We start from the raw sequence: 26,348 nt of genomic DNA, 5'->3' as shown, positions 1-26,348 counted from the left end.
CCGAGCTACTAACAATGCGATGACAGCGATGTATGTAGCTCGGGTGCACGCGAACCACCCCTCGTCCCCTCGTCGAACGACTGTATAGACTGTGACTAAAGGGATACTTATTATTGAAGTTTAATAATGTATATTTGGACATTTGCTCATTGAAAGTCCTCTATTACCTCGTAATAATACCGATCCTCTTAAAGTAATAAAGTTTAATAATAAACATCTCTTTTGTTTTCGTACCCCAATTTAGCACATGTATTTTTATATAAAGTTAATTGAAATTTTGACCCAGGCTCACCTCACAATAAATATAGTCGCACCAATAAAAGTGCTCTGCAGCGGATTTGATAGCAGCGTACCTAAGTGTTATTTATACGTCATCAATTCATAGAAGTTTGACGTTTAAAATGACACTTGCACTGCGTGGGCTATCAAAATCGCTGCAGACTTTTTACGGTCTGACTCTAGATATCCTTGTCCTGCAATTATCCAGATTTACTTCAATGAAGGGGATTAATTCATGAATGAATTTCAAATATCCGGCTCTGTGAAAATGATCTTAATCGTTTCTGAAAATATTAAAGGATGAAATATTTCCAGTGAGGCATTTAAAACGTCGCAATTTATATTTAAGCAACAGTGAAGAGTGAAAAGTAGGTTGTTGGACAAGCATAGAGTTGAATTCCCTTGACACTACGAGTATCAACTCTCTTCACCTCTACATCGGTTTATGTCGATTCTTACTGTTATTTTTTCACTGTGACATCTCCAGCACTTAACCGAGCGAAGTAAATTAATTCAAATTCGATTTCGCATCACAATGATATCATTAAAATGGGGCGTTTTTCACTTGGCGCCCCCAATTTAAGGATACGGCTTATTTTCGAATACCTATGGATAGCTATGTCGTGAAAAATTATAACGCTACGTCTTACGTAGGCGAACAACGCGCGAACGCGGCGCGGCGCGGCGCGGCGAAATCAATCCTTTGATGCCCATAGAAGTGTCCTACGTAAGCGATCTCGTTGCGAACGCGGTGCGGCGCGATTTGCACGCGAATGTCAGGCGGCGCGTTCGCGCGTTGTTCGCCTACGTAAGACGTAGCGTAAGAGTTAAACCAAGAAAGTCTGCAGCGATTTTGACAGCCCTCGCAGTGCCAGTGTTATTTTAAACGTCAAACTGCTATGAAATAACTAATGATGTATAAATAACACTTGATAGATAGATAGATAAAAGCTTTATTGCAAAACATTATCGTGACAAAAAAATTGAACTTATGATAAGAATAAAACTAAAACTTATGTCTAAGTACTATACTAAACTACAACATGTGCTGCAGCATTGCTGCCACAGCGCTGGTATTCTGCGGTACGGACTCACGGTATGATCAACCACCAGTGAGAGCTATCAAAATCGCTGCAGACTTTTCTTGGTCTAACTCTACCTACATATTGTCCGTAGACTAGTCAAAAAAGCACTACATAGGTAATCAAACGGCGCTACAGCATTAAAGTAGAAGTACCAGTGCTCGACGCTGCACTAGTATTCGACATTCGACACATAGACTAGGAATCCTCTACACCGACTTTAGAGCAATTATTTCATGCAACCGATGATGCCAAAAATGCGGGGATGCGCGGGACGAGGTGAGCGAAGTCCCGTGCCGTGATTGGTCCGTTCAAAGACACGGACGTCACACAAAGACGCTTTCAACTCGAACATGGAGTAAAATTACCGTATGCGTGGCAGAGGGGGTAGCGCGACTATGCTCAGTCTGGAGGATGTTTTGTCTGTGATTCGACAAGAGCACTTTATGTCAAAGTACCTAATATACTTGGGTTAAAGAACGGCGAAGATTTTGATTTTCAAATTGAATCCTTGTCACATTGACATAAAGTGTCCATGTCCAATACTAGTGCAGCGTCGAGGACTAGTACTTCTACCTTGTAAGTAATTAGAATCGAATAATCTAATTAATATTACAGAATCGACTGGGTGCGAAAGTACACCTACCTACGTTAAAAGCTCGACCTTACCCTCATATTAATTAAGTTCAAATTCAATTACAACGTGGTAATGAGACGTACAGTCACGGTGAATTTTCAACGACTGCAGCACTACCATTCATTTTACTATGGAAATTGTCAATAACACCGACGCGTTCGTACTAGTAGTGCAGCTGCGGTCAGAAATGGAATGTTACCCTAATTGGTGTGCCATTTAGGGTTCACATTCATACATACTTATGTACGAAATATCATTTGATATTTACCACTAGCTTTTCGGTGAAGGAAAACATCGTGAGGAAACCTGCATACATCTGCGAAGAAATTCATAGGTGTATGTGAAGTCCCCAATCCGCATTGGGCTAGCGTGGGGACTATAGCCCAAACCCTCTCGCGCATGAGAGGAGGACTGTGCTCAGCAGTGGGACGTATATCGTATATAGGCTGAAATGATGATGATGATGATGATTCATACATATATATAGGTATTCACTTCACATTGGACATTCTTCAGCAGGCCACTGACGAGCCTTCCAAATGGATGCTGTTACAATGGATTCATCCAAATGGACGGCGTCCTAATACTAAACATTGTACGTTTTTGACATTTTGGATTGCAGCCACGCTATTTGGACTGTTGGAAGGCTCGTCAGTGGCCACCTTTAATTCTGAGACCGTAGGCACCTACCTCTCGAAAGTGGGATATTTCAATGATTATTTAACGATATCAAGGGTTAAAGCGTTTTTCAAATGTGAACCCTAACCCGTCAATTATAAAGGTAGATTTTCTTGTAATAATTTGATAAGCTGTGGTATGATATTTTGGTACTAAATATTTGAATTTTGAACCAATTTCGTGAGTAAATCGTACGGATTTGAGCTTGATTAGGTTTGGACCTTGTTTGGATATAATCATAGGGCAAAGGTTGTGAGGGTACGGCCGGCCAGAGCGCCTACCGCGAACCACGTTCGACGTGTTGCCTCTCTGTCGCACTTGTAAATTCGTACGTTAGTGTGACAGGGAGGCAACACTTCGAACGTGGTTCGCCGTAGGCGCTCAGATACATGGAATTAAATTCATTTCACGGTTTATCTCACGTATTTTTATTACGCCCGGCGTATTTCGATTTGTATTTGTTTACCTATGGTAAACATAATGGATTAAAAATGAAAAAAATTAATTAAAATATATGAAAGACCGAGCTTTGCTCGGAAAATATATAAAAATTCATAAATGCACGTTTTCCCAGAGATAAGACCTGGCTAGATCCATTTCGCCCCTGAAAACCCACATAAAGCAAATTTCATCGAAATGGTTAGAGCCGTTTCCGAGACCTCCGAAATATATAAATATACAAGAATTGCTCGTTTAAAGGTATTAGATAGATTATTCTTAGTTTTAGTATTGACATTTAAATTATGTTGTATTTTGTTTAATGTGTTGTATATCCTAGAGTTTAAGGTGTAAATTTGCATTCTACTATTGTAGTTAATCATGTATTACCTAATAACAATAGCATAAGAACCATTGCAGGTAAGTACCATGTTTATTAAAAACAAATTTGAATCTAAGCGGGTCGAAACTCCAAACCGGTTTGTGGTATTTTTGATGTGATTTTCTTGCAACTAGAAGTAATGTTGCTATATAAATAATAGGTACATTCCATAACACATTCCGCTAAGAGAAAACATATTTATTTTTCCTTAACACCCTAATATTTATGTATGAGCCAACACTGTCTCATCGCGTGCTTGAAATAATTGGCCAATAAATTACATTCGGCAAGCATTTACTAGATAATGTGCCTCGGAACAAGCCATTTAACTAAGTGGCTGAGTTATTTACTAGCTTGTACGAATAGATAACGAAATTCGTGGTGACTAGAATAAGTAGCTAATAAGTTGTTGTCAAAAACAAACAGATTGCACTTGGTAGTTTAGGTATTATAGTTTTTCAGCATGTATAATTTTAATTTATTTTACAATAAATCATTTATTTACATACAATATATATACAGTGGTACTACTAAACGAAATTAATAACTAGCTTAAATTATTTTAGCATTAGAGAAAAGGTAAACATCAATCTTGATGGGTCTTTTTTATTGAAAAACACATTTAAAAAATAAGTCACGGCAAATACGTAACAATTATGAATATACGATCATTTATATTCTTCTGCTTTCATAAGTAATAGTAACTGATTTTTAAAAAGCGTTTTCAATTATAAGACACTTCAAGATCGCTTACACTCTTACTAATGCTAAAAAAAACGAACTAAGTATAATAAGCAATTACCGAATAACGTCAGACTCTCCGAGCATATTTTTGATATAGGCGAAATGATCATAAATTTGATGGAAGCTTTGTTTCAAGAAAAAAGGTCTATTTTAGCATGGCCTCCATAAATTCTCTTCATAGACAAATCACCTCGTTGGTGTCTAGGTTTACTGTCCATTTTATTCACCATTTGCGCCCTAAGTCTGATTTATTCTACCAATCTAGTGTTTGTGTTTTGAAGAGAAATATTGCTTCATTTTCTGGTTATTCCTAGCTCACAATGAAAATTAATATCGATGAAAAAATGAAAAATAAAAAGATAAAAAGGTAAATTTCTGGAAAATTTTACAAAAAATGAAGGAATTTTATTTTAAAATAGTATAATACAGTGAAACCTGGTTAATTGGCACCTGGATAAATGGAAAACCTCAATAATTGCAACCAAAAGTCCGGTCCCGGTCCCTTGAGACCAAAAGGCCTCTATAATTGAAATTTTGGAACCTCTATAATTGCAATTTAGATTTTAGTGCTTTTCGTAATTTTGCCTCTGTAATTGACCACATCCTAACTTAAGACCTCTATAATTGACACTGTGCTAAAAAAATCCGTTATTGTTGCTCTTGTTTTTACCTCTATTATTGAAACGAGTCTTCCCATACAACCATTTCCAGTCGCCGTTACGACGCGGTGTAGACACATCTTGTGTCGACACCGTCTGTTTCGGTCACAATTCCAGTCGCAGAGTCGTCGCCGTGTCGACACAGTTACCAGAAATGGGGAAGGGTCGACACATGACACAAAGTGACATAAAGTGTGGTCGCCGTGTGCACACATTGTTTCGGGTTTGCGACTACTTTATGCCAAAATCATTCGTTCATTCGTTCATTTTGTTCCTGTCAAATGGAAACTGTCAGATGGAAAAATACTTAAATAAAAATAAGTGACATTAATACGCCATCCCTAAAACGGATTACAAGACGTAATTATATATTGTTTGCATTTATATTACAATAGGACTTAAATTATTATGGGGAATTAAACTGCTCGAGTGATTTGATAAACTAAGTGTAATATAATCAACGCGCCACCACATTGTTTTAGTTTAGCCGGAAATGAAATTGTTTACTTCTCAGTGCCTGTGTTCATAAATATATTATTTGATGCATTTTTAGTACTTCGATGCGTATACTATACTTAAATAACAGAAATAACGCTTTACATACTACGAAACTTGTTAATTATGATGTATAAATATGGTTTAAGGCTGAGAAATATTGCAGTCACAAAGTAGTCGCAAATGTTTCGACTTTGTGTCGACTCTGTGTAGACACATGACACGCGCTGTCAAAAGTAATAACAAAGTTACTGGATTTGCAAAATGGCTCCTTGTGTTCATTTGTTTTCAGATATTCTCAAAGTATAAAAATGCCGTGGTCAGAGATTGGACTAATAGATTAACTGTTTATTCGACTAATTAATGGAATAAAAAAAGTTAATCCTCACATTTTAATCGCGATTAGTTTAGTCGACCTAACATAGATTGAAATTGAATTAATCTGAATATTAATCGAATAAATTATCGATTAAATCTCGATTGAAAGTTGACAGGGGGACATTTTTGTACGTAAATGGAATAGGATTTGCATGTAAATATTTCCCACCTTTTCGGGGCGGGGACAAATTTTGGATGTATTCCCATTTATTCCCCAGGGAACAGATGGAATAGGATTTGAAAGTAAATATTTCCCATTTATTCCCACCTTATCGGGGTGGGGACAAATGGGAACACACAATTTTCGGATGTAATCCCATTTATCCCCGCAGGGAACAGATTTAATAGAATTTGCATGTAAATATTTCCCATTTTTCCCACTTTATCGGGGTGGGGACAAATGGGAACACACAATTTTCGGATGTATTCCCATTTATCCCCGCAGGGAAAAGATGGAATAGTATTTCCATGTAAATATTTCCCATTTTTTCCACCTTATCGGGGTGGGGACAAATGGGAACACACAATTTTCGGATGTATTCCCATTTATCTCCGTAGGGAACAGATGGAATAGGATTTTCATGTAAATATTTCCCATTTTTTCCCACCTTATCGGGATGGGGACAAATGGGAACACACAATTTTCAGACGTACTCCCTGGCGTGACAATGTGACGTAACGTGACAGGTGCGACATTTCGACAAGTCTCATTGTTGCTGACGTCACAGGCATCCATGGGCTACGGTTATCGCTTACCATCGGGCGGGCCGTATTCCTGTTTGTCACCATCATTGTATTATTTTTAAAAACTTTATTATATTGGCAAAAACAGGTATTTCTTTTGCGATGTTTATGATGATAATGATGAAAATTGTCACAAGATTTCAAAGAACTTTCGGTAATTCTTGAGTTCTGTGTCGGAATTTTTGTCGTATTTCTTGTGACAAATGTCATTAGCTTCGCAAAATAAGTACTTATTAACTGGCGATATAGTGGAGTTTTTTTTTAATTAACATGATGGTGGCAAACAACCACACCGCCCGTCTGATGGTAAGCGATTACCGTAGCCCATGGAGGCCTGTGACGTCAATTACAGTGATGTAGACAATTGTTGGACCTGTCACGTCCTAAAACCTATAAAACGATATTCATGACGACTTTTATGACAAAATGCGTAGCCGCCATCTTGGATTATAAAATGGTCATCATTTTCGAATTCTGCACTCCCTAAAACCTATAAATCGACATCCGTGACGACGCAAGTTATCTTTATTTTCAGATCTAACCAATTGCTACAGAATACAAAGGACAAAAAAAGAAGCAAGGAGGTAATGAAACAAGCAAAAATACTGATGATTCCTCGACGCAATTGGATGATTCTTAAATTGTGTCCAGATTTTCTTGTCATAAAAGTTTTTATCTTTCACATATAACTCACACAAGCTCCGTGACATTTCGACCTTGTAATTTTTTTAATGCGTTTGTTTATATATGCGTATCTCACTAGAATAATATAATCAAGGTTATGTTTGATGATTGAAATAGTAACTCTAAAAATTATATTTGTGTCTTATATTCCTGCCGAAGACTTTTATTTTTCCTTTTCCTTCTACACAAGTTAGGCCAAGTAATGAGAATTTAGGGCTCTCAATTTTATCTTGACTTCTACATCAGTAAAGCTACGAGGCCATGTTTGGTATCGTTTTCGTATAAATTCACAGTACCAAATTTAGTTATGGTATCACATTGACACCATTCCGAAGTAAAAACATATAAACTTATTAAAATACTTTCTTTTAAACTCCTCTTCACGCTTAAACTGCTGAACAGTTTCAATTTAAAGGTACACATATATTTTGAGTCCCGAGACAGGACATAAGTAATAAGTTACCTCAAAAATCATCCTTTAAAGGTGTGAAATGTGGTGCAGGGGGGAATTCAGAATTGAATTCTTGAAGTTAATACTTACTGTTTAAGTTTAGGTTTGAAGTCATGTTTTTTATCATTTTCAACTAAATCAAAGATGTAGAATTGTAGACCATCCCAAATTTCATATAAATCGGTTCAGCGGTTATTGATTTTCCGTACAAATTTTCACGCCACTTTTCACAGCTTCAAAAGATGATTTTGGTTATAAGATCTATCCTATGTCCTGTTCCGGGACGCAAACTATTTCTATACCAAATTTCAACGAAATCGGTTCAGCGGTTAAGCGTCAAGAGGAGTTTAAAAAATACCGGCCAAGTGCGAGCCGGACTCGCGTATTAAGGGTTCCGTACATTAAGTCCGCCTCGCGCTTGGCTGCACATGTCTAATAGGTTTTCCTGTCATCTTAATAATCGTGATAGGTAAAGGACTATTTTGTGTATTTTTTTCAAAATTTAAGACCTAGTAGTTTTGGAGATAAAGGGGGGGGGGGGCAATGGTAATTTTTTGGGTATAAAATCAATTTGGTTACGTTACATGTCCGTCTTCGGGTCCCTAATTTACATATATGTACCAAATTTCAACTTAATTGGTCCAGTAGTTTCCGAGAAAATAGGCTGTGACAGACGGAGAGACATACAGACGCACGAGTGATCCTATAAGTGTTCCATTTTTTCCTTTTGAGGTACGGAACCCTTAAAATTTTTTTTTTTAATTTTGTGGAACACGGCCTAGCACCTTCACTGATGTAGAAATCAAGATAAAATTGAGAGCCCTAAATAAAGTTTCAAGAGCGGATATCTCAAAAACTATTCAATATATGGAAAAAATTGACTAAATAAACTTGTAACAAATTAAATTAACTTTCATTTTGTATAAGTGGCCATGTCGCTACGATGCATAGTTTCCGAGATATAATCGAAAAACCGGAAAATGGGACCTTCAAAGCCCCCTCTCTCCCCCCGCTCAAAGGCTACGGCCGAGGACTTTTGATATGTTCACCTCCTAACTTGTCCAAACCAAGTTAAGGAGTCAAAAATTGTGTTCCGAGCATTTCCCTCTACAACTTTATTGAGCATTCGTTGCCTGACCTAGTAGCGTATTGCATTTCTTTAAAAACTTTTCAGTAAAAGGTTGACGGGTGTTGGATGTTTATATGGTTTTGGTCGATTTTTATCATTCGCATCGCCCATGATGACTTACTAGAATTACTTACGAGCACACGAGACACTAATAGTAGTTTGACAAACCTTGGTTTTCAAGAGGTATTTTATATTGACATTTGCTGTCACAAATTGGCTGTCAGATTTAGTCGCAAACCGCACGCAAAGTGCACACAAATGTGTCGACACCTTGTTACGGAAAAGTGTAGACACGGCGACGACACTTTGTTTCGAAACAATTCTAGACACATTGTGTGGACTCTGTTACGACACATCTGACATTTAGTTACCACTTTGATGATTCTGCGACTGGAATGGTTATATGGGTTACTTATTACCTCTGTAATTGAAATAATGTAGTTGTAGACAGCAAAAACAATATTTTAATAGCACTAATCATTTCATTTATATCTCCATCCAGAATTCAATTTATTTATTGGATATCTATCACAGCCTGTAGTAGGTGAAATAGTTGTGATCAATAAAAAACATAGTATGCTTTTTACATTCTAATAAAACTTTCTTCTACAATTCAAGGGAATTTTTTAAACCCAAATGATAAGAAAATAAAGTGGTAATTAATGTACTTAGTGTAAAAGTGCAAGTATAGACAGAAGCAATATATAGACCAGAAACCCAGAACGTAAGCGTGTAAATCTACTTTAAAGGGTTATTTGCCAGTTAAATTTGTCAGAACGCAACCTCTATTAATGAAAACCTCTATAATTGACACAACGATTTTTTGAACCTCGTTAATTGACACGACCTGCTTAAATGAAAAACCTGGTTAATTGACAAAAACTGGCCAGTCCCATGAGATTGCAATTATCCAGGTTCCACTGTATAATAACCTACTGGTCGTTCCTCATAATTATGATGGAATAATAAAACTTATATTTTAAGTTTATATTATACATTTTTGGTTTATTTAATATATTCTTTTTTTTTCAGTTTGTATCGTTATCGAGTACCTGCATATATGTATACCGGGTGTGGCCTGTAATATGAGCAAAAAATTTAACTGTAGGCTGTACTTCTCATACTGACCAACATTTGTTCAGCAACTTTTAAAAATAACTTGTGGTTTTATTTTTAATACACTTTTAAGTTTATTCTAAGACGCAATGTATTGCGAATTTTGTTATGTTTAAGGCATGACAAGCAACGTCAGTCACAATGATAATGGCGTGAAGATTGAAGATAATATGTATTTATTTTGTATGAAAAATAGGGACTCTAAATACTTCATAATTTTTAAAAGTTGTTGAACAAAAGTTGCACCGTTTGAGGCGTACAAGCTATGTTTTAATTATTTGCTCGTGTTACAGGCCACACCCGGTATAAAAAGATCCGTGTTAAAAATTTCGCAATTTTGTAAACATTTCGTCCGTAGGTACATCAACACAAAGAATCCGTCAATGTCACAGTCGTATTTGTTTTTCGTACATATGTCGGCGTATGTGAGGTAGGTAAGATTTCGCTCATTGGGCACGAATGGAACAATAGAGGTACAAAAACAATAGGCACCTTTCGAATCAAATATTTACAGTATTCGATCACAGTTGTACGCAGTTCTGAAAATGTGTAGACAGAATTTATGACATATATTTTGCAAAATTTTGATAGGTATTTTCAATTTTTAGGGTTCCGTACCTAAAGGGTAAAACGGGACCCTATTACTAAGACTCCGTTGTCCGTCCGTCCGTCTGTCACTAGGCAGTATGTATCTCACGAACCGTGATAGCTAGATTAGCTAGACAGTTGAAATTTTCACAGATGATGTATTTCTGTTACCACTATAACAACAAATACTAAAAAGTACGGAACCCTCGGTGGGCGGATCCGACTCGCACTTGTCCGGTTTTTTAGCTTTAGTTGTAGTTAATTTTAGTTTTGTATTCATTTTATAACACTTATTATACAATAAATGAGTTTTTTTTTACGGATATAATATATCTGGTCGTATTTCTCTATGTGACAGCGTGAGAATGACAGGTGTCCATCTCATTAATTTTTTTGGGTTCCGTATCCAAAGAGTAAAAACGGGACCCTATAACTAAGACTCCGCTGTCCGTCTGTCTGTCACCAGTCTGTATAATCTCATGAACCGTGATAGCCAGGCAGTTGAAATTTTGACAGATGATGCCGGGGAGGTTTTGGGATTATACTGAGCAACTTTTACTATAGGACCAACCCCGAAATCGCAAAAAAAAAATCTACAATCCCATACAAAATGGACCAGCCAAAATGTTTTAAACAGCCAAATTTCTTTTTTTTTTACGATTTCGGGGTAATCGGAATGCACTTATTTTTTAGCCACCCTGTATAATTCACTCAATTTGCAAAATTGAAAAAAAATCGACAACAAAATAAAAATAGGTCAATTCAAAGGTAAAAATTAGACGTTTTCGTGGTAACGAATAGGTATATTGAATTTCGAAATCTTTTGAATGAAATGAAACCCAGATAAAAGGAATATAATTCCTCCATTAAGAGAAACAAAACAAATATTTAAACAGGCATTATTAAATCTCTTTCAATGTAGTACCTAAGCCGGGGTTTTAAAGCGAAACGGATTTATTTACTGAAAATTAAAAGGTCGATATGTGGTTGAAATAGTACGGCGCTTACGTCGTTTTGTGAACTACGGTATGTTGCGAGGATTCTTATCTCTGGATTATATTTGAGCCTTTATAATTCTATTATGAGATACATTTAATATTATAACTTTATTATCGCCGTGTTTAATGATATCAAGATATTTTAGATATTCGAGCACTTTCACTGCGCCGTTGCGAAGGGTTACCAGATGACAGGAATTTTCCTGAGATGTCAGGAATTTTGGCCTTTTGTCAGGAATGGGGACGGAACACGAAAATGTCAGGATTTTTTTGAATTGATAGACTTTTTTATAAAGTACCGTTTTATGTACTTAATAATACAAATCCATCCATCCAAGAGAAAAGATTATGGGATGTTACAAAATTGAGTTTTACACACTGTTAATCCCGATTTTAATTTAGGCTAGACACCCCCCGTCGACGGAATTATAAAAATATTCGGAATTCAGGAATTTTGTCAGGAAATTCTAAATTTGTATCTGGTAACCCTAGTTGCGACCCAATTTGACTCAAATAGTGAGTTATACGCGACGGTTTGCTTGTCATCATACTCATCATCTTCCTCGCGTTGTCCCGGCAGTTTGCCACGGTTCATGGGAGCCTGGGGTCCGCTTGACAACTAATCCCATGATTTGACGTAGGCACTAGTTTTAACGAAAGCGACTGCCATCTGACCTTCTAACCCAGAGGAGAAACTAGGCCTTATTGGGATTAGTCCGGTTTCCTCACGATGTTTTCCTTCGCCGAAAATCGATTGGTAAATATCAAATGATTCGTAATAAGTTCCGAAAAACTCATTGGTACGAGCCGGGGTTTGAACCCGCGACCTCCGGATTGAAAGTCGCTCGCTCTTACCGCTAGGCCACCAGCGCTTCTCTTTTCTATCCAATTTTCTAAAAGACTAGAAACATAAAATCAAATTTTCTCTTTCAAATTCATTTTAGAATAGTTCGGACCCACATCATTCCACAATCTCCGCTAATCACACACGCTCCATTACGATGCTAAATGAAATTCTACAAATGCTTGACCTACATTTACATATAAGGTATTCAATGTTATCATATGTTAATATGCTACTTTGGACCTTACGGCTTTGATTTTAAGTCTATAAAGGAAGTTATTCTAGATGAGGTGGCGCGTTGGGATACCGACGGGAAAAATCTTCAAAGAAAATAATTAGCAATTGGATTAAAAGTCAATTTCATTTAGAATTGTAAATTTGCACTTTTTTTTGAAAATATAACTTCAACATTTATTCAGCAAATAGGTCACAAGGGTACTTTTTCACGTGTTCACGTTGAGGATTGAATTTACATACAAGCAAAAATAATAAAAATAGGTACATCAACAATTTTGTAAAATATATAACTAACTGCAACTAGCAATTCAAACTAACGTATTACAATTACTTAGAGATGTATATGGTCTCTTAATGTCGAATTACATTTGTGGCGGGTAAAAAAAAAAAGATACAAAAACACAAAAAAGTTTATGTTGTTGCTAGGTATTCAAAATCACGAGTTCTTTTTAGAACATTTATACAAAAACCGTACCTACTCCCTGCTTTTAACATCCATTAAACATTTTATGGAGCATATTAAAGCAGAATTGCAAGACCCAGAGGGTTGGAAACTAATACTATGCAAATTTTTACCACAAGCTCATCATGGCGGCGCAGCTCGTCATGGTTCACTTTATTAGGGAAATCTGAGAGGTTTCGTCACTTCCGGCGAAGACTAGTAAATTGTAGACAATCAATGTTCATAATTATACTAATTAGGTAATTTAATTTTTTTAAGATACTTATATAACTATTGCAGGCAAAAAGAGCGACTACGACGCCTGATGGGAAGTAATTACCGTCGTCCATGGACACCCGCAACGTCAGAGGGCTTGCAAGTGCGTTGTTGGCCTTGTTTTAAAGGTCGTACCTATCGGTCGGAATTACTGCAGGTTCATACTTCATAGTTAAACTTCATAGTTTAACTGTTAAATAAGCATTGTTGTAGTCACGCCGCAACAGAAGGACCCAACTCTAGATTTATTCTATCGAAAAAGTGTTCAGCAATCGTATTTCGGCATCTGTTACACACTAAACTACTACACGCAATGCAAGTGTTTTTTAAATGCATCTATGAAATTATGACGTATAAATAACACTTGAACTGCGTGTGCTATCAAAATGGTTGCAGACTTTTCCTGGTCTTATAACTAAACATGAAAACACTAGAGTACCGGCTCTAAAAGTGCATTACTTTTCAATTCATACCTTTAATGCCCCAACAGATATCTTTCTTCGGCCTCACCTACCTACTGCCACAGATAACATGAGGAATAATAAGTTAATAGCTAGCTAGGTAAGTACCAGTCTTTGTAATTAGTAAGTACTTGTACCTGCCATGTCGTAATACTATGCAAATTTCTTGTTTTATTAGAGAATTTGGGGTGGAGTTGAATCCGTTCCGGGTCGGTTTTTGAGAGAAAACTAGCGTGTTCACGCGAACTGTACATTTTTCTCCCCTGTGGGCAATAGTTAACAGCTTGTGGGCATGTAAGTAATGATTTTATCATAGTTCTGTAAATAAAAGGAGGACCTTTTTACGTGGGTTAGGGTTAAATAAGAAAATTAACCTTTATAGCCCTTAACTTTGTGTATGTCCACAGGAAAGAACGTAACACAGTGATCTGTTTGACCCATCCTCATTAACATTGTAATAAACAATTTATAAGCAATTTCTCCCTCCAAAGGTAAAAATAGCCTCGTTAAATAGCCATAGCGTTTCGGGCCATTACTCAATTTTAATTAAATTCCTATCTTCTGATATCTTGCGATCACAGACTTCATTTATCAAATGCCGCATTGTTGATAAGCGTTTACAAAATCATGCGGTTACACTTAAATACTCGTCGTTCGTTCGGATATTACTGAACCGGTGAGCTCTATCCTAGGCTTTCCATCAGGTGTGACTAGAGCCAATCGCTGGTCAGTTTATTATAAAAAAATATATGTACTTAAACTACCTAAGCTACCTAAACCTACTAAGTGCCATAAAAGAATAATTAAACAATGGCATCTCTACCATTTTATTCAACAGTTGTTCAATGCCATTGGAAAAGTATTATGACACATATTGGTACTCTATATACAAAATGCCCCCGACTTCAAAAGTAAAGATAGGCCTTCATATACCTAAAGCTGAGTGCACATGTGCACAAACGCCATTTGCGCACCAATTTTCTGGTCCCACTTCGTAGTCTTTATGAAGTGCTTAATAGTCAATGCCATCTAGTGGATAAGTGGCCTGTGTCGATGAACGCAACACGCTGATGCGGAGATGATTACTTTTGGTTATGGGCCTGGATATTATTCAATTTGCTTTTGTCAATAGCATCTAGTGTTTTTCACTGGATAGGCTTTTGTTTTGTCGCTCAAGTTCCTGAATAGGAATGGGTTGATTTACTCGAAAATGCTATTAAATGTTCCTATTATTATTTATAGAAGTGACCTTCGGTTGCGGTGTTCGAAAGCTATGATTAAAAAAACGGTTGGTAAATAAACAGACATCAAATTATTTTTTGACAAGTTTTGACTTACCTAAAATCCAGGATTATTTAAAATTCGACATAAACATAAAACCTACTCCGTAATGACCTCCTAAGTCCCTGCGTACAGTTTTTTGTACATATTCCAAAATCTATTTTGAACTTTTACTCGTATTGTGTAACTTAGTTCCAATTTCAAAAACAAAATAATTACTTCTAGGTCTCGGGAGGTTATATAAGTAAAAGCGACAGTTTAGTTTCCATACAAACTTATACAGGATGCTTCCTGTAACAGGAGCAATAAATTAAACTAAACTAAACTAAAAAATTATAAATCATTTAGACTTCCTCTTTTTCATACAAAATAAATATTGCCTTCATACGCTGACATCAGTGTGTTTGACGTTATTTGTCACGCGTTTAACATAACAAAATTTGCAATACATTGCGTCTTAAAATAAACTTTAAAGTGTAATAAAAATCAAAACATGAGTTATTTTCAAAAGTTGCTGAACAAATGTTGGTCAGTTTGAGGAGTACAGCCTACAGTTTAATTTATTGCTCCTGTTACAGAAAACACACTGTATAAACAGAAGTCATAAAAAAAACCGGGCAAGTGCGAGTCGGACTCGCGCACGAAGGGTTCCGTACCATAAAGCAAAAAAAAACGAAAAAAAATGCAAAAAGAAAACGGTCACCCATCCAAGTACTGACCACGTCCGACATTGCTTAACTTTGGTCAAAAATCACGATTGCTGTATGGGAGCCCCACTTAAATCTTTATTTTATTCTGTTTTTAGTATTTGTTGTTATAGCGGCAACAGTATACATCATCTGTGAAAATTTCAACTGTCTAGCTATCACGGTTCGTGAGATACAGCCTGGTGACAGACAGACGGACGGACGGACGGACAGCGAAGTCTTAGTAATAGGGTCCCGTTTTACGCTTTGGGTACGGAACCCTAAAAATAGCAATATTTTATTCCCAAATTATAAATAAACCTAATACCTAAGTTACCAACAACAATATAAAAATATACCACACCTAAACTTTACTTTGCTATAAACAACACGTGCCTAAAATAGAAAAGGGCAATTCATGTGCACGGCAGAGCACGCGCCAAGTTCAATATCCGAACGTTTTCTCGTTTTATTGTAAATTGTAACATTTTTATATTTTGTGAAGGGCGAAAAGGTAGGCTTGGGTAAAGAGAACCAACTGAAACTAACTACCGTTTGACCTAGTTCTTGAAGTGTAATAGGGTCATTTTTCTATTTTCTAGCCTAGTCGGGTAGGCTAGTGACCCTGCCTAATAGGTACCAAGCTGCTGCTGTTGGTCCCGGGTTCAAATCCTGGTGAGGGCATTTATTTGTGTGCTCATCGCTGGTATTTGCTCCTGACTTAAGAAAGATTTTTTTCTAAGTAGGTATTTTATCTATACTTACTTATCTATCTAATATACCGGGTGTGGCCTGTAATATGAGCAAATAATTAAACTGTAGGCTGTACTCGTCATACTGACCAACATTTGTTCAGTGACTTTTAATGGCTCCTCTACACGATAGGCCAACGCCGGCCACTCCAAGGGACGCATTTATGCGTTATAGGGAGCAAGTGATATTGCTATCTCATTCTACCGCATGGCTGCGTCGCTTGGAGTGGCCGGCGTTAGCCCATCATGTAGAGGAGCCATTAAAATAATTTGTGGTTTGATTTTTAATACACGTTAAAGTTTATTTTAAGACGCAATGTATTGCGAATTTTGTTATGTTTAAGGCGTGACAAGCAACGTCAATCAAAATGGTATGGCGTGGCGATGGCGTCCATTGAAGATAATATTTCTTTTGTATGAAAAATAGGGGGTCTATATATGTATTTGCTCGTGTTACAGGCCACACCCGGTATATATTGTAGTCTAGTACCCACAACACAAGCCTTTTTGAGCTTACTGTCGTCGAGCTAGAACGATTTGTGTAAGATTGTTCCCTAATGATTATTATTTAATTAATTTTAGAAATTACAGCGGAAAAATACTTGCTTAAAGGCATAAACCTAGTATTACATAGATGAGCTATACGCGTGCCTCCGTGAGGGACAAAGACAAAACATACGCAAAGCGACAATATTAAAACACGTTTTAACATTCCTGACAACGTACCAAAAACAATCTACGTAATTCGGTCGGGTTACTTGTTGCCCACCATAAACCATACCACATTTTTGGTGGGGAACAAACAAAAAGTGCGACTGTGGCAAGGACAAGCAATAATACCGCTTTCTCTGCTACTCCCACTGAAATTTCCATAAGTGCATCTCGTTCGGTAGTTTGGCACCTCCCCCGTGTCATCTCTATATTATTGCACTTCTATGCTTAAAGGTGATATTCAGATTGCGACAGTGTGGGTTGATGTCGTTGCCGCACTGTTGTCGAGATTAGAAATTAGAAAAATCAATCTGTCACTCATTTTATATTTTATTCGTGTCGCAATCCAAATGCCACCTTAATACTGACAGATATTAAATCAACAAAATTATACCTACCTACGCCTAATGACGTTTAATTTTCCCTTTCATATCTCGATATTAACCCAAATTAAATACCTTATTTAACTTAACGCGTAAGTAACTTTTCTCATACAGAAGCCAAATTAATTAATCCAAAGTAATAAAACTAACTCGCAATTAATTTCTGTAGATAACCTCAACTTTACCGATTTAACGCAGCATACAAGTTGATTTTTTTTTGTTGATTTGATATGGGGCATTTGCTCTTGCATCACGCTCGCACCAATAATTGAACGTTTTCCTAAAAAGATGTAACTTGATTCCCACACATCCTGATCTTTTTGGGTTTCTCCAACAAAATCACAAGCATATATTATTCAATCCTGTAGCTAAATAAAAAACCGGGCAAGTGCGAGTCGGACTCGCGCACGAAGGGTTCCGTACCATAATGAAAAAAAAACAAAAAAAAAGCAAAAATAAAAAACGGTCACCCATCCAAGTACTGACCACTCCCGACGTTGCTTAACTTTGGTCAAAAATCACGTTTGTTGTACGGGAGCCCCATTTAAATCTTTATTTTATTCTGTTTTTAGTATTTGTTGTTATAGCGGCAACAGAAATACATCATCTGTGAAAATTTCAACTGTCTAGCTATCACGGTTCGTGAGATACAGCCTGGTGACAGACGGACGGATGGACGGACGGACAGCGAAGTCTTAGTAATAGGGTCCCATTTTACCCTTTGGGTACGGAACCCTAAAAATGACCAAAATTTTATATGGAAATTTTAGTTACCATTACATCACGCAACACACAAGTAAATTTTTTTTAAATACATTGTGACGTAATAGAACCGATATTTTGGACATTTTTTAAATGGTAGAATGGAGAATGCTGAAGATTCTGCAACAGTCTAGATTTGCAGTAATCATCAGGTTTTCAGTTGGTCTTTTTTTAACGCTCAAATAGCAGAAGTAATGTACTCTCAGTCTCAGTCTGAAGGGGCCCACTGATTAACAGTCCGCCGGACGGCATCGGCCTGTCAGTTGTTCGGAACTGTCAAAATTTTGTTCTAACTGACAGGCCGATACCGTCCGGCAGACTGTTAATCAGTGAGCCCCCTGAGAGTATTTCCATTTCAATGTCAAATCCATGACATATGTTTATAATCAGAATTCCGCACCGGCCCGAACTTTAATCATATTATAACTTCGCAACTATTAATTACTGAAATTTTAAACATCACCATTTGCGCAAAGGATTTAACCGCAATTCGGTTTTAAAGGAATATCGACTCAGTTTGAAGTGTCATATGGTTCAAAATTGTGCAGTAAATAACGTTTAGATGCAGTGCGTGGAATTATGTCGTGTAATTAGGAGGAACGTATGGCAATTATAAACATACAGGGTGGAATTTCGAGACGGAATTCATCCTAATATTTTGAGCTCTAATAATCAGGTATTGAAAAACATCATCATCATCATCATTTCAGCCTATATACGTCCCACTGCTGAGCACAGGCCTCCTCTCATGCGCGAGAGGGCTTGGGCTATAGTCCCCACGCTAGCCCAATGCGGATTGGGGACTTCACATACACCTTTGAATTTCTTCGCTGATGTATGTATTGAAAAACATATTAACTATTAACTCACATTATAGACGGGTCTAACGCGAATTATATTCAATTACCTATATTTACCGACGTTTCGACACAGGTTTCACTGGTCGTGGTCGCGGCTGACTGATTGTCCCAGCAAAATGTCAAAACAGAGATTTGTGCATCTACCCGACGAAAAGTGTATGGAAAAGTTTCCGGTAGACATCACATTTTCAAACCACCCACCACACATAATGTTAATTATTGTCAATAGTCCGACACGCAACACTCACAATATCCACGCACCCGTCCGAAGATAGATCCTTTGGCTTTAGCTTCTGTATCACTGGTTCCCAAGTTGGCGATAAGTTGAAACCATCCTCCCTATTAAAATTCCTGGGGTGTTTCTTGATTTCAATGTGTCGAAACGTCGGTAAATAAAGGTAATTGAATATAATTCGCGTTAGACCCGTCTATAATGTGAGTTAATATGTATTCAAAACGCGAAAGTTTAAAATATTATATATTAACTATTAATAAAATATAAAAAAAACTATTAATATTTTGAACTCTAATAATCAGGTATTGAATAAAATAGCTAATAAAAAAAAACGGGATTCAAATCCGGGACCTCCAGCCAGGCACTACCGTACCTACTAGACTCAATAGAAGGCCGTTTAAAAGCCGATTGTTATCCACTTTCTTCGGCAGTTCTTATGAAATCCTACATTTCCCAGCTTAGATTTCAATAACATCCAACGAGCCAAGGTCACGTGTAAGAACTATTTGTATTCGCAGAACAATTTGTATATAAAACAGCTAGTTATATAGCCGAAGGATCTGAAGAGATAAATTTTCTAAATACTTATACTTACATACTTTTAAGTACCTTACCCAAATAAAAGGTAAGATAAAAAGTATTTAGTTTAAGTTTCAAAAAAACCCGCGCGACGGTTAAATCTTCCATCGCAAGTTTTGGGTCCGTAGTTTTTGTTTCCTTTTAATTGTGGCTCTACAGTCTACACCCCCTCTTAATAAACCCTCTGTGAAAACTGTGAACTACAATAAAATGAATAAAGGGATTTAGAAACTTAAATCAATTTCACTTTTAAGCGGTTCCAAAAGTTTTTCGATAGCTAATACTCACAAGTTCTCAGAAGTTATTTATATGTTAATTTTTTGCGTGAAATCCAGTTGAGAACAGAATTTAAAGGTGGCCAGTGGCCACTGACGAGCCTTCCAACAGTCCAAATAGCGTGGCTGCAATCCAAAATCGGTCCGTGAATGTCAAAAACGTACAATAGGATGCCGTCCATTCGGATGAATCCACTGTAACGGCATCCATTTGGAAGGCTCGCCAGTGGCCTGCTTAAAAATCATAAAATTCATAAATGTTTGTATGGCTTACAGCCACGAAAAACGTTGTCGCCCTAAGGTGGAGGTACTGGTGCTCGACGCGGTCATTGTCAACGCGGAAACTTAAGTCATTGTAGAGGTAAGGCAGGGTGTCATCTATTGGGCATTAGCATGTAGAGCACTAGTACCACCCTGTACCTTACCTGACACTGCTTGTATAGTCTGTAATAGACTCGGCGGCCATTTTGATTGTATTTATTCATTAATTTCTTTATTTACATATACAGTAAGTACATGAAACCCCTTAGGGTATGGCAAAAGATAAAATTAAATTAAATTATGGACGCAACCGTCCCCTTGTATTATTAACCGATTTAAAAATTGAAGGGAAATATAGGCTCTCTCAATCTCAATTCGAGGAAAAGATTTTTAAATAGATGGCATCTTATAAAACGCATTGTAAGTATATTAATTATATTCATTTTACAATACGCTATAGCACTGAACATTGCGTGCCGAACCAAAACATTGTATTTTTTCCTGGTTAATATAATTCCAGTCTTAATTGAATTATAATGAAGATTACCACATAATTCGTTTTTAACTACCTATACCAATTTGAAGATAGAAATACTAATTTCATAAGCAATTACTCGGAATTCGTACGTGTAATAGATTAGCGTGATCTCAGACTTACCTAACTACCTATATGAATAAACGTCCCTAACTATATTATAAACTTTTCCCAGTAATCATACTAAATTGCTCCGAAAATGTTATACATGGAGAAAATTTGGACAGTGTATACCATACCTACAACATTCCATAGTACAGTCAGGATCAATAGTAGGTACAGTCAGCGTCGTATAGTAGGTAGCATCCAAAGTATTCAATAAGTTCGGTACGCCATACATAATATACCGGATGTGGCCTGTAACATGAGCAAATAATGAAAACATGGATTGTACTCCTCAAACGGTGACACTTTTGTTAAACAACTTTTAAAAATTATGAAGTTCTTAGACATCCTATTTTTCATACAAAATAAATATTATCTTCAATGGACGCCATCGCCATGGCGTATCATTTGTGATTGACGTTGCTTGTCACGCCTTAAACGTAACAAAATTCGCAATACATTGCGTCTTAGAATAAACTTTAAAGTGTATTAAAAAGCAAACCACAAGTTATTTTTAAAAGTTGCTGAACAAATGTTGGCCAGTATGAGGAGTATAGCCTACAGTTAAATTTTTTGCTCATATTACAGGCCACACCCGGTATTATGGTGTACCGAACTATTTGAATACTTTGGATGCTACCGACTATATGACGCTGAATGTAGCTAGCGAATCAGACAAGGCGTCAAAAGACATATTGACCGGGATATGGACCGTGATTACCTTTTGTATTGTTTTCGAGCTCCCGATATTTCGACGCAGTTACATTTCAGATGTAACTCTTGTTCACGGATAACTGAAGATAAGTCTAGAGAAACTAGTGAATCGTTCAAAACTGTTAAGTTAAATAAAGATATGTCTATATGTATAGACATAACTCTATTTGTTAATCTATTCAAGAATGGTAGACTTTTGACGCCTTAGTTTAGACTTTAGTTTCTCTAGACTTATCTTCAGTTACCCGTGAACCACTTATGTGTAGTATTATAAAAAAGTAGTCTTACCTGTACAACATCCTTTCCTGTCGATCAGCTTCCACGTAGATTCTATAGTACATAAACAACATTATCACTCCCGGGATCCAGAAACTCACACTACTCGAAATCACGGCATACACTTTGTTCACAGTGAAACTGCACACTTTTGGGTGTCTTTTCCTAAAGTCCAGATGGTCTTCCGTCGTATACCATCCCATGAAGATCGGTAGGAAGGAGACTAATGCTGGACTGCACCATACTACGGCCAGCATGATCCCTAGCTTCCCCGTTGTCATTATTAAAGGATAGTCCAATGGCTGCACGATAGCATAGTATCTATCCACGCTTATGCAGCACAGATGCAATATTGACGCCGAAGAAAAATATACATCCAAGGAATTCCACACGTCACACATGAAATATCCGAACAGCCATTCCCCATTGGTAATCTCCACACTGAAGTTGAAGCACATCGCCCAAATGGCTACCAACATGTCAGCTAGCGCGAGCGACACGACGAAATAATTCGTGATGACGCGCAGTTTTCTGTGTCTCATCACGGAAACTATGACTAGTAAGTTCCCAAAAATCGCTGCTAGAATAATAAACAGCATGATGAAACATTTTATGATAATTATAGCTACAATTATAGGGTGATCATCGAACTGTGCGTAGACCAGGTCGTTGGTTGTCTCATTAAGTTCTAAGGATTTGTTGACGTAAGAATCCGTGAGATACATTGACGTGGAGAGGTCTCTAAAGTCTACAGTGCGGTTGTCGAACGTGTCGATATTGAAGAGTAGATCCAGTTTCATGGTTCACATGTTATATGGCGTCTATGTGAGATTAATTTCTTTGGTTAAGATAAAGATGGAGCGGCGGCGGCGCTCGGTCCGAAACGGCATGGCGTACGATCTGGAACAAAGGAAAATTTCTTTAAGCACTTGTACTCGTAATAGCAATATTAAATAACTATCTTAAGCACTGTCTGTTACAAGCGCGTACCTAATTTTTTTTTAGAATAAATCGTATTAATTGAAGCTGTTATTTCACAAAAGCCGTCCGTACATGGCGACCCTGCCAGAATCTAACGACGTCCGTGCAATGTTTGTAAACTCTTACTCCATTGAAATCGTTATTCATAAAATTAGCATACTTTTGTTACATCCTTCCCTTCCGAATAAACACAAGTGTCAAAATAAGAACGGTTATCAAGGGTTTGTTTGACTTGACAGGAGCTCGAAGTAATTATCACCTTTAGGGTCACTTGTAACATTCCCGAACCCGCGGTTAACCATGGAGTTACCAGTACAATTTGACACTGGGTTAACGGTTTAATCGGTTAACCCGGGGTTGGTGGGTTGATGCAAGTGGCGCTTAGTGACTTTAATACACCCCCGATTTTTTCATAAAAAATTTGCTAATTAGTAAAAATTTAAATAAAGTTAATACAAATGAATGTTAACTGAATATTTAAATACATTCATTATTCAATGCATGAACAACAGTTAATTGCCTTTAATTTAATTGGTACTTTATAGAACACTAAACTGTGAAATAAATGTTTTGGACTTTATTCGTGCAGAAACTTACTATTTAACAATTAGGCTGAACAGAGACATTAATTAGGGCAAGCATTTAACATAAAACGAGAAAATTTAAGAGACATTTGTAAAGTGAAGAATACCTAGCCACTCACATGCTTGATATTTTTCAGTGACCTCTATTATTATAATAAAAGCACAATTTTGTAATATGTATAATAATCAAATCTCACGATATCTCGATAGTTTCCCCGAAATAATTATAACAGGTTGTCCGATATCCAAAATTAATTAATATCATTCATAGTGGATGATAAGGTTTATTATAATGAGATTAATGAGTTCCAATAACAATTTATGAGTCGGAATTGCTCGTTCATAGCCTACAGACGTCATTGTCACGTTGTTAATTGTTGATTGTAGGTACGAGTAGGTATGTTCTCAAAATAATGAGTGTTTTTCCGAGCCTTTTATGGACGTTAAAAATTATGTTTCTTAGTTTTGGCTCGGCATATAGGTACTTGATTTCCACACAGTTTTTCCCAAAAACATAAAATAATGCTGTGAGTTAACCAAAAAGATAATTCGTTAATCTATTGTCATAATTAGAGAGTCTCGCAGTTAAATAAAAGTAAGTAATATAATATTAATTACCTTAACGGACTTTCCGAAATGCTTACAGAACACGAAAAGGATTTCACAACTTTCTTAGTTCAATATTTGAACTAACTTAAGAATCAATAAAGTTAACAGAAAAAACGTTTATCTGTCTTGTAGTTTAGAATCACAGTGTTATATTGAGATTTAAAACGGTTTAAAAAGATAAGGTGTATTTGAGCGACTTGAAACAAGGACAAGTGTCATTATAAGTGGTAAACAACTGAATGTGTTTTTTATTGTCACTAAGACCATTCACTAAACCCGGGGTTAACCGGTTAAACCTGGCGTTACCATGGTTACCGGTACAATTTAACACTGGGTTAACGGTTTAACCGGTTGACCCCGGGTTAGTGGGATGGTGCAAGTGGCCCACTGTAGTTATGAATGGTTAGGTTAGTATTAGTCTCCATACAAAGTAAAATTTCTAAAAAAGCTTTCTGGTTCGCTGGTGGCCTTATGGTAGGAGCATGCGATTTTCAATCCGGAGGTCGCGAGTTCAAACCCCGGCTTGTACCTATGTGATTTTCGGAACTTATGTATCTATGTACCTATAGCCATCCAGCAGGGTAATGCCGTGAGTGTTATGGGCACTTTTGCATAGGAAGCGATAAGGAACGGGTTTTGACGGATAGTTACTTTCGTAATTATTTAAGATGTATTATGTATTGTGTCCAAATTATAAATAAATAATTTTGTACCTATCTGTATCTGTCCGATTCGTACGTTACGTACCCGAACTTTAAGATACGTTGACGTGTGACGTTTCTGTTTGAAGAAACGTTACATTTGACACTGACATATATATTCCATATCGTTTCTAGATCTATTAATTGTCGTACTTAGATTTCTTAAAGTTCGAATCAGGCCGTATAGCTTAATCAATAATCAGCTACAGTAAAACAACACGACTGAGACACGTTATAAGAATAACGATGAGTGAGTAATTTCTGCTCGTCTTCTTGTTTATGTTTTTATGAGATTATCTTATTAGGTACTGTTATTCTCATTGCATTTATACACATCGTCTCTAAGGAACTAGGACACGTAGGAATAGGAGATGATTCGTACGCAGTTAGTTTACACATGCGATTTCGATCGAAATTGGGATCTATAAAAATCATATTAATAAAAATATGTAACCAAAATAAAGACAGATTTCAAAACGGATTAGTATATATTCATTTTTAATAAATAAAAGAAACGTACCTATATTTTAGACAAACAGTACGTAGGTATAATTTAATACAGTGAAACCTGGTTAAGTGGGACCTGGATAAGTGAGAAACCTCTATAGCTGGGACTCATGGTGCGGTCCCGACACTTTAGCACTGAATTACCTCTGTTACTGAGAAAAAACGAACCTCTATAACTGGGATTCGTTGTTGTGATTTTATAGTCACATTTACCTCTATAATTGAGACAGAGAGTGTATTTTACCTCCTTTACTGAGACTATATTTATAAGATTACATTTTCCGAATTGTTTTTTAGAATTTTGTAGGGAATTAACCTCTGTATCTGAGATAACGTCAATCTATGACCTCTCTAACTTGGACTTCATTGAACAATTTCCGTATTCTTACTAACTCTTAGTTTATCCACAAATTACGCATTTACCTAATTGTGTCTAAACAACATCAAGTTTGATTTAGTTAATTTATGTAGGTAAGTAGTTAAAACTATCGAAACGAAAGCTGAATTTTGTATAAGTAACACGAAAAAATAAATTTTCATTTATTAAATTTCTAATACTTACGCAATAAAGTCCGTGTCAAATTTAATTTAATTTTGAAATATTTATCCTTTGGAGAATCATTCAAAATAAATTCAAATAAATATTTAAACAGACTTAAAAAATATTTAGGGACAAGGATTATTTGGACGTAGTTACGCGAAAACGTTCCAACCCACAGCGACCCCATTTTGAGATAAACGCAATTTTGTGTTTTAGCGGTACACTTTTTCCCTGTAATTATTTCAGGCAAATACTATTGGTTTTACTG

The 26,348-nt window shown here is 36.6% G+C and overlaps 1 protein-coding gene across 1 annotated transcript in view; it reads right to left on the bottom strand.

Annotated features, from left to right (window-relative positions):
- Positions 1 to 23,077, bottom strand: part of LOC134675185 (octopamine receptor beta-1R-like) — a 41,590-nt gene extending 18,513 nt beyond the window's left edge. The window contains exon 1 of the mRNA XM_063533384.1: positions 22,170 to 23,077. Coding sequence (XP_063389454.1) covers positions 22,170 to 22,957 — 788 coding nt within the window. The 5' untranslated portion in view covers positions 22,958 to 23,077. The remainder of the gene's footprint in view (positions 1 to 22,169) is intronic.
- Positions 23,078 to 26,348: the final 3,271 nt, after the last annotated feature.

This window comes from Cydia fagiglandana, chromosome 21, assembly GCF_963556715.1.
Source record: "Cydia fagiglandana chromosome 21, ilCydFagi1.1, whole genome shotgun sequence".
NCBI lineage: Eukaryota > Metazoa > Arthropoda > Insecta > Lepidoptera > Tortricidae > Cydia > Cydia fagiglandana.
The sequence above is the reverse complement of the archived record's forward strand: the minus strand, read 5'-3'. Positions and strand labels throughout refer to the sequence as shown.